The sequence below is a fragment of the Gekko japonicus genome, unplaced genomic scaffold (assembly GCF_001447785.1).
Source record: "Gekko japonicus isolate JY-2015 unplaced genomic scaffold, Gekko_japonicus_V1.1 scaffold381, whole genome shotgun sequence".
Taxonomy (NCBI): Eukaryota; Metazoa; Chordata; class Lepidosauria; order Squamata; family Gekkonidae; genus Gekko; species Gekko japonicus.
This window is the reverse complement of record NW_015172016.1, coordinates 869177-879074: the sequence shown is the minus strand read 5'-3', so window position 1 is coordinate 879074 and position 9898 is coordinate 869177. Positions and strand designations below refer to the sequence as shown.

Sequence of the window (9898 nt, the reverse complement as noted above, 5' to 3'; positions counted from 1 at the left end):
GAGTCTTTGAAACTTATTACCCCCCCCCCCCAAAAAAAAATCTTGCTCATTTCTAAGGTGCTACTGGACTCTAAGATGCTACTGGACTCAAATCTAGGTCCCCATACATCTACTGATCCAGGCCTGCCCCAGTGGGTATCACTTAGCAGTCAAATATTGGAGTCAAAATGAGGTGTTTTAATTGCAATTAGTGTTTTAATTGCAATCAAGACACCTGAAAACAGTTAGGCCAAACAAGCCTATCAAAAATTGGCTGTTTTCTGAACACAATCAGGAAATACATGAAGTTTTATACTTGGAATGACATCATCATGAAAATAATATTCAGAAAGCATAATTGGTTACAAAGAATAATACATCATTTGAATAATAATTCTCTTATTGGTCAACGGTAAAGAAAAGTGTGCCTACATAGTATCTAAGTGTTTACTTAACCTAACCTGAATAATATTTGCCAAGGATTCTCTATACCCAAACAAAGGTGTGTCCCCCCCCCCCCATACCAAGCTAAAGTCCTTTTTTTCCCAGATTTTTGACCCAGACGCGGCAAAGTTTTACCCTAAACAAAAAAACCCATGAACTTTATACCTATCTTCTATACCAAAAGAATGTTATTGTCTTGTCTGCTAGCCTCAACTGGAAAAATACCCTAACCTACAAAGGAAAAGGCCCACTGTTTAATAGGCCTTCATTACATCCTAATAAAATCTTACCGAAGAGAATAAATCTATAAAACCAGAAAAATATGAATAATAAAAAAATCTTTATATTCCCATTTATACTACAAGTCCCCCCCTTGCTACAGTGACCATATACAGGCTCAGTGCTACCACTATAAATCTCTATGCGACAATGGCTGCGTCATAATGTGGTTCCTTGAGGGAGAAGATGAAGGGAATAATGCCTGGCAACAAGTGGAACAAAAAGGAAGACATTGAATACAGAAATAAAACCCAAAAAGAAGCAAAATGCCAAGAAAAAAAAAACAAGGCATGTGTTCATAGTTGCTCACAAACCACTGAACCAATCTCCTAACCAGTTATTCCGTGATTATCTGAGATAGTCACCCTATGTGTTAAGTCTTTTAGATCCTTAATACGACTTTCAATAGACCTGGAGTGATCACTAAGATTCAGACAACACATCCCTTCAAAGTCTTCATAGCCATGATTAGCACGTAGAAGATAATCTATGGCCATATGATTTTGCATAGCAGCTTTCTCAGTAGCTTGCAAATCACGTAACATCTCTCCCAGGGCTTGAGAAGTATCATTTATGCTGAGAAGCAACAAATAAGCTATAGCGTTTAAATTCCTGGAAGTCTTTTTTTTTTTAAACCCCCCGAAGGGATATTTTTATTTTGCATTAAATTACAAACTACAAAGAAAATTAGGAGGGGAAACTACTAGGGATAAAGGAAAGATAACCACACTAAACTAAAAACCCAAGAGAAGGAGATCTTATTTCTGTTAGTGTAAATGTTAGTACCACAAGTGTTAATATCACAATATACTTGTAGAGTTCCTGCTCATCTTCCATGTTTATATGTTACTATGTTAATTGTTATGAGAGAACTTTCTGATCATCTTCGTGTTCTTCGCTTCAAAAGGCCAATTTCCAAGTCCTTCTGCCTTTACTTCGGCTTTTTGTCTCTAAAATCGTAGACAACTTTGGCAGGTCCTGCCCCCGTTTCTGTAGCAAAGTCTTCTTCCGTTCCAGAGGTAGCAGAGTCACTGGATTTCGTTTCTTCCTCCTTAGACTCTTCCTCTGTTCCAAGCTGACGCTGCAAAAACCCTTTAGCCTTGAAAATGGAGTCTATCTTCTCTCTTTTGTCATTAATCTTAAAGATGACACCTTCCGGGATTGCCCACCTGTACGTTATTCCATTAGTTTGAAGAAAAGCAATCAAATCTTTGTAATTTTTCCTCTTTTGCCGGATTTCAAATGGAATGTCTTTTAGCGTCTTGATTTCCCATTTTCAGTGGAGTTGCTGATGTTGCTTTTAAAATAGCATCTCTAGTCTGTCTTCTTGAGAATCTGACCACAATTTCTCCAGGTAGGCTATTTTTTTATATAGTTGGAGTATGCCCTATAGGCCACCTCCATATCTTTTATCAGTTCATCCGCTGTAAAGCCTATCACTGGAGCGATGATCTCACTAAGCAGCCTCCTCAGGTCCTCTTTCACTGCTTCAGGAACTCCCTGGAACCTGAGAATCATTTTTTCCATCTGTAATTGCAGTACACGGTTTTCTTGAAGATCCTGCTTTATTTCCACTTCTCCCAGTCTTTTCTTCAAGTTCTTATTTGTGGTGTCCATCTCTTGGATTTTCTCATTAGCCTGCTCCACTTTCTTTTCAGTTTCATTCAGCTGGAGCTGTTGAGATGCAAAGTTCATCACAGTCAGTTGCTGGTTAATACCATCGAGTTGCTCCATCATATGCTTGAGCATATCCGCTAGTAATTTAATGACGTCTGCCCCCTCTTCCGGTTTGGGACTCTGACTGCCTGGCAGTTTCGTTTTTAACTTTGCACGCTGGGCCACCATTTTTTTGATTTGTTTACACTTCCCACCACTTCCTCCCGACTCAAGAAAACTAGCCCCACGATGTAAAAAAATCAAGTAACTCTCTCACAGCACACACGCTGCTTTCCTCCCCTCTCCCCCTTTGCGTCGTTTATCGGTTACCTCGCATAAGAGGCATCCCTCTTTGCATCCATTTCTTCCCACACGGAGGGGGGGGGTCTGCTTTTTTAATAGTCCATTTTATTCAGAACTCGCATTCATTGTCGGTCAGATTCTTTGACCACGCTGCATTTTAATGATATTCCGCTCTATCTCCGGCACTTGTCCCGGTCAAACCAGCTTGTGCCCAAAGGCCACACAGCAACTGGACCATCAGGGCAGAGGGGAGCCTCGATTCTCCGGCATTACGCCGTCAAAGAGGCTACCCCTCAGAAGCCCTCTGGCCTGGAGCCTATTGCAAAGGCTCTGCGGGGGTGTCACTTGAGGTGGCACCCCTCCAGGCCACTGGTGTGCGATTCGCCCTCCCACGGTTCGAGGAGAGTGTCCACTGTTGCTGCTTCGTAAACCGGAAGTCAAATTCCTGGAAGTCTTAATAGTTAATCCGGGAACTACAATGAGAGAAGCTGCTAAGGCTACAGTCTCACTTAAAGTGAGTAAATGAGCATCAGGATGTTCTCATCTAAATGTACAAGGCCCCTTTTTTCCCTAGTGATATTACAGTATTTTATCCAAGGTAATAGAAGTGGCATAAGTCTACCAAAACTACAAGGTCCACTTTCAGCATAAACTGGAATATAAGAATATGCTATTTTCCCACAAAGAAGAAACCACCCAGTGGGCAAAACAGAATGCCACGCCGCTGCAGGATAATTATAAGTCTTATTGCAATGTAAATCTATATTAGATACATTAAGACAATGTTGCTGACATCCTGAGAAACTAATGCACAACTGGGCAGGGATCATATGTGTAAGTTGAACTGTAAGTGTATTCTCATCCAGGATAGGTGTAAAATCCCCCCATGTATAAATAAAACTATGAATAGGGTTCTCTTGTAAATACTTAAAACTCTTAGGAATCCCCCATAAACATGAAGTAAAAACATCTTTGGCATCCAGGCTATTATGAAGACAAAAGACAGGAAACTTCAGTCAGTATGCCAAATTTAACCAAACGTGTGAATAATCCCATTCAAATGGATGTGAGTGTATTTGGAAAACAAAAACGTTAAAAAGGGAAAAAAGGAGGAATCTAAGATAATTCCATTCCATCTCCCCAATTTGTAACAGCATTATACCAGGTGGATAAGTCAGGATGGCTCCTAAAATCAGTCAGTGACCTATCAGGTCTCAGAATTCCTCTGGGAGTTATATACTGGCTATACCAACAGTAAAAACACTCATATCTCCGGTCACCCCACCATTCCTGTCCATGTGTGGTACTGATATCTAGAAAAGTTTCTGTTTCACAATTGGTGAGGTAAAAATCAAAAATATCCCAAGGGGCTGTTTCACAAACAGAAAAGGGATTAAAGGATTCTTTCAACTCTATTTTCCAAGTTCCCTTATAGCTTTCTCAATCACCATAACCATGGAGTAACAAAATGTATTTGGCTGTCCTGTCACCTTTTGATGCTGCTTCCTTGTCACTCCCTCCGCCCTCAGAACCACCTGGCACCTCGTCTGGATCACAAACTTGTTTCACTCTGGTATGATGAACCCAACTGTCAGCGGCTGTAGTCTTCACGGCACTATCAGAAATCAGGAGCACCTGGACTGGACCCTTCCACCATGGTTTCAGAGGCTCATGCTTCCAGGTCTTCATCAGGACCAAATCTCCAGGCTGAAAAGAATGAACTGGACAATCATATGGAAGCGGCCGAATTCCTGCAGTAGCCCTTTGAAGAGTGGAAAGACAAGACTGCAGGGTAGACACATGTTCAGCAAGGATTTTGTCCCCAATCTCAACATTCACCTCCTCATATCAAAGGATATGGCTGTCCATATACTAACTCAAAAAGGGATAATCCCAATTTACCCTGGGCTACTACCCTGATTCATGTAAGTGCTACAGGGAGCATGTCTAACCATTCTGAGGAAGTCTCCATGCAAAGTTTAGTCAAAATTGTTTTTAAAGTTCTGTTCAAGCGTTCTACTTGGCCACTAGACTGCGGTCTCCAGGCAGTATGTACTTTCCACTCAATCCCCAGTGCTTGTGTCACCTGCTGGATGATTTGTGAAGTAAAAGAACTCCAACGGTCTGAATTTAACTCTTTTGGCAAACCAAATCTAGGTATGATGTCATTCAGTAAACGTTTAGCCACATTGCGAGCGGTTGGGGCAGTACAGGGAAATGCTTCAGGCCATCCTGTTAACTGATCAACAAAAACAAGCAAATATTTGTATCTCCCCACTCTAGGAAGTTCAGTATAATCACTTGAAAAAACTCAAAAGGTCGATGAGCCCAGGGTCTGGCTCCTGGAGGCACTGAAACTCCTTTCTTTGCACTAACCTTCTGGCAGGTGGGACATGCTTGAGCCTCTCTTTTGGCTTCCTGAAAAAGACCAGGAACAATTATTAATCTGCTTAAAGCTCTCCCCATTGTAGTTCCCCCCTGGTGGGTGGACTGATGAAAATCTCGAAGAATCTTTGAAAGGAGAGCACATGGCACTCAAATTCTGCCATCAGTATTAATAAGCCATCCATCTTTATTTTCAGCAGGCCTCTCCTTTTGTGCTCTCTCTCATTTCTCAGGAAGGTTAACAGGCTTATCAGGCAAATCAAAAGATGGAAGCAGAGACATCGATAGAGTCTCAGATGGCATTAAGGCACTCTTCTTTGCAGTCTCATCAGCCAAGTGATTTCCTGTTGCTTCAGGAGTGTCCAATTTCTGATGTCCTCGGATGTGTACAACAGCAATCTCTGCAGGGAGATAAATATCCTACAATCTGTTGTCAAGAGTAATACATTTATTTCTGTAGAATTAAGATTTGTTTCAAGTTCAGGTTGTTAGGAGAAAATCCATTTCACATATATGAAAATGGCATGGGGCACAGTGTAGTGCATGACCCCTATTGAAGGGATGGGAAAAGATTAGAAAAGACCAAGGTCCTTACCGAGGTGATGCCTTTGCTTGACATGTAATATGTTCCTCCACATCATACTCAACACTGAAGTTCTGCTCTCTTGTGCCCTGTGCATGCTATATTGGGACTTTTTTCTGCTTGTGGAGACTGTCCATTCATGTCAACTTAGCATGTAATATAGCAGTTCAGCAAGCCTGGGTCCCTTCCCCAGGATCCGGCACTAAACTAGAAAGGGAGGAAGACAGATAATTTTCCATGCAGCTTGTGTCCACAGTGGCAGTGATGTATCCACATGGAAATTTCTCCCATGCTTTCCTTGTTTCAGACCTCAGTGTCTGCCATTTCCACCATGTGCCCCCAGAGGAAAATTATGAAAACTGTGTGAAAAGGATCTCATATTACACTGTGTATTTGATAAGTAGGGTTGCCAGGTCGTTGCCTTTTTTTAGTGGGGGCAAGAAGCTCCCAATCCTCTTCCAGGTGACATCATCGCACTAGGCACATCGCCGGGATGCTCTAGCATTCAGCCTTAAAACTCTATGGTACCATAGAGTTTTCAGGCTGAATGCTAGAGCATCCCCCCGGCGACATGCCTGGCGCAATGACTTCACCTCCGGGTGATGTCATCGCACCGAGCATGTCAGCCCGCTCCAGCACTTCCCACCCCCACTGGCCAGATCTGGGCCAATGGTTTGGGGTCTACTAGAGCGGGTGAACCTCTGCCTCCCTGGGGGATCTGGCAGCCTTACTGACAAGGTGGGTCTTGTGAATAACAAAAGAGGCCAAAGGGGATATATGTGAAGAACTACAACAAGGCCATCTCTTGATAATAAATGAGCACACTCAGGATAAGAAATCAAGCATCCCAGGGATCCATTCAAGTAACAGTGGAGCCTTTCTCTGGCATAAGGAACCTTCCACCAGCACATTATCAGAACTGAACCTTTGGGTCCAATACAAAGTTTTTAGCTTCTTACAGCCCAGAGGCGTCAAACAAATGTAAATGTTACTTTGACATAAATATTACTTTGTCAGGCTGGGCCATGTGTGCCATAAAATGTAATGCCACGTACCAAAGATATAAACTTTATAAAGGACACAGGCAAACCCAATTAGCATTATTTTTTCTCAAAATACAAACAAAAGCAATTGATTCCCAGGAGTGAAAGCATTTGATTTACTGGGGAATCTGAGCAGCCCGCCCCGGGTGACCAAGATGACAGGTTCCTGGCTTGGTAGGGTGGGTCTGAACCTGGGTCTCCGAGATCCCAACCACCACTTCTCATCTCTCCTGCAATTCCCACAGAAGTGGTGGGCTGAGGGGAAGGCCTGACAGAGAAGCTGTTTCCAAAACCTCCAAGGGGTGCTTTTTGTCCTCCTGCAACTCCGTTTCCTTCATGGGCTGAGAACAGGTGTTTGGTGGAAAGGAGGTTTCCATCCCCCACCCACACTGACACTCTGCTTCCTGGTTCTGCAGCTCTTCATACGTGTGGTGGCGACAGTGGCACCCCCTTTTCTCTTCACTCCTCCATATGCTTCCAAGGCCAAGACTTCTTTCCCTTCAGAGTGGCATGCATAAGGCAGCCCATTTGCCAGCCCTCCTCTTCCACTCTCTCCTGTCAGCCCCGCTCCTTCATTAGCAAACTGCTGCTCTGCACACCTGCTCTCGGAGAGCCAGTTTGGTGTAGTGGTTATGAGCACAGATTCTAATCTGGGAGAACTGGGTTTGATTCCCTACTCCTCCACATGCAGCTGCTGGTGTGACCTTGGGTCAGTCATAAGTTCTTCCAGAGCTGTTCTCTCAAGGGCAGTTCTCAGGAGAGCTCTCTCCGCCCCACCTACCTCACAGGGTGTCTGTTGTGGGGAGGGGAAGGGAAAGGAAATTGTAAACCGCTCTGAGACTCCTTCAAGTAGTGAAGGGTGGGGTATAAATCCAATCTCCTCCTCCTCTTCTCCTTTTGCCAATCCCCCTCACAGTCACCATTTGGTGTAGCAGTGCCAGACGCTTGGCTCCATGCCTCCAATCCTTGCTGAGCTGCGGTCAGAGGAGGTGGGAGGGGAAAAAACACCATGCCTCCTCTTTCTGCACCTTTGCTGCCATTCCCCCCACATTATTTTTCCTCAGCCTCATAGTCATGCCACCTAGCAATTTCCATTCTATTTCTTGACAGCTCGACCACACACACACACACACACACACACACACACACCCCTCACTGGGTGCGCCTGCTCACCTGCTCCCCCCCCCCAAGCAGCCTCCTGCCTTCCCTCCCTTGCACCAGTTGCTCACAGGCCAGGTAAGAACCCTGGATGGGCTGGTTGCGGCCCCTGGGCTGTATGTTTGACACCCCTGTCTTCGTTCCAGGTGGTCAGCCATGTTGGTCTGAAGCAGTAGAACAAATGTAGAGTCCAGTGGCACCTTTAAGACCAACAAAGGTTTACTCAAGGTATGAGCTTTTGTGTGCAGGCACACTTCTTCAGGTACATTGGAATGAAAGGTAGAATTGAAACTTCCAGACAGATGCTGTTCAGCAAATTAACATGTAACATGATGCAGATGCTTTAAGATATGCAAAGTCAACACACATTTAGTTTATTAAGCATATTAATCATCTCAAACCAAAATTGGTTTGGCCTTATTAGCACTAAAAAAGTTTTTTTTTTAATATGCAAAGAGCTCAATATATCCTGGCCCTTCTGAAAGTATATTGGACCATGTTTCCTCTGTGTAATTTGTACGGCTCTCAAATTTGTTTTACTACATGCACGTGCACACACACACACACTCTATAATGACACCAGACATTACTGTAGCTTTCATGATTTGTCTTATTTAACTCCATTAATCCTATTCAGAAAGACTCTTGGTATTTCCATTGTTCCTTTTTGTTCTTCTCTTCTTGGCAGGATTCAGAGACAGCAGTTGGCTGCCATCTTCAGACTCATGAAGGAAAATGCAGAAACATTTGGGGAGATGTCTGAAACGGATATCAAAGAACAGCTAAAGCTTTATGACATGTAAGCCTCCATGCCTCACCACCGTTTTCTTAGCCCTTTGATACACTGAAAGCTGCAGAGTACTTCAGGATAATGCTTGAGATTTTTTAGGCCTATGGAAAAGAATTAAGACCTGCTTCCTCAGTCTTTGGGAAATGTTTTTCCCTAGAAGAAAAGTGAAAAATCTCTAATCCTAAAGTTTACTGGGCTTTAAAAAGTACTTAAAACAGAATATATCAAATTGTAGCCCCAGGTTACATTATATGCCATTACATTGTACTGATGCTTTGAGATCGCCTTCATGCACGGATATGACAGATATCAAAAAAGCTGTTTCTGAAGCCATGTGTACCAAGAAGAAGGAAGGATCTATGGATTAGTGGTAGAGCATATGCTTGGCATGCTGATCCCAGAGCCAATCAGTTAAAGGATCACAGATACCAGATGCTGAGAAAGACCTTTCACTGCCTCTGCTGCTGCCAGTCATAGTAGACAGTATGAAACTAGATGGGCTAATGGTCTGACTTAGTAAAAGAAAGTTTCATATATTCAATATGTGAATGTACAGACATAGTTAAAAATGTGAAAGATTCATGTTGACAGAATGTTTGGAAATCAGGCAGCTTCATAAGTACTCAGCTTTTCAGAAACACATTATTGCTATGAGTAAAGAATTTCCACTACATATTCACCATATGATCTCCCATTTGTTTCCAAAGAAATCAATATTCTACAATTTTGTCTTTTAATTTTTTTTTTCTGTGTTACAAATTTTTCAATAAATGTATCCTGGTTTAATATAAATTAAGCCTGGTGGTGAGATTGAATTTGTGTAACTAACTATAAGAGAGACCTCCTGAATACTTTCGGATTTGTCCTTAGGCTATTCAGAGTAAGGCTAGCAGAACGGAAGGGACTCATGCAGAAGCAAATAAAAGACTTCCCAGAGAACTCTGTGAATATAGTAAAATTCTAACAGTACCCCATCTTGCCCTAATCTGTCTATTTGGAGAGCATCCACAATCCCTCCAATATTTTATAAAAGAGGAATGTTTGCTTTATGTAAAAATTAGCAAAGGATTCATAGTATGGTAGCAAGCAAAACAACTGAACAAGGTGCTTCTGTAATGTCTACAAATCTGTCAAAATAATGTCAATAACTCCTATAAACAATACATTTCCCAACCATCCAAAATACATACTTTCAAAGACAAGAAGTTATCATTTTTGTATATTTGCATGGTCATAACACACACCTTAGAGAATTTGTGAAAGCCAGTTAGGCTGCTT

The 9898-nt window shown here is 42.6% G+C and overlaps 1 protein-coding gene across 1 annotated transcript in view; it reads left to right on the top strand.

Annotated features, from left to right (window-relative positions):
- Positions 1–8659, top strand: part of MXRA7 (matrix-remodelling associated 7) — a 93701-nt gene extending 85042 nt beyond the window's left edge. Inside the window, exon 4 of the mRNA XM_015420408.1 lies at positions 8519–8659. Coding sequence (XP_015275894.1) covers positions 8519–8633 — 115 coding nt within the window. The 3' untranslated portion in view covers positions 8634–8659. The remainder of the gene's footprint in view (positions 1–8518) is intronic.
- The last annotated feature ends 1239 nt before the right edge of the window (positions 8660–9898 follow it).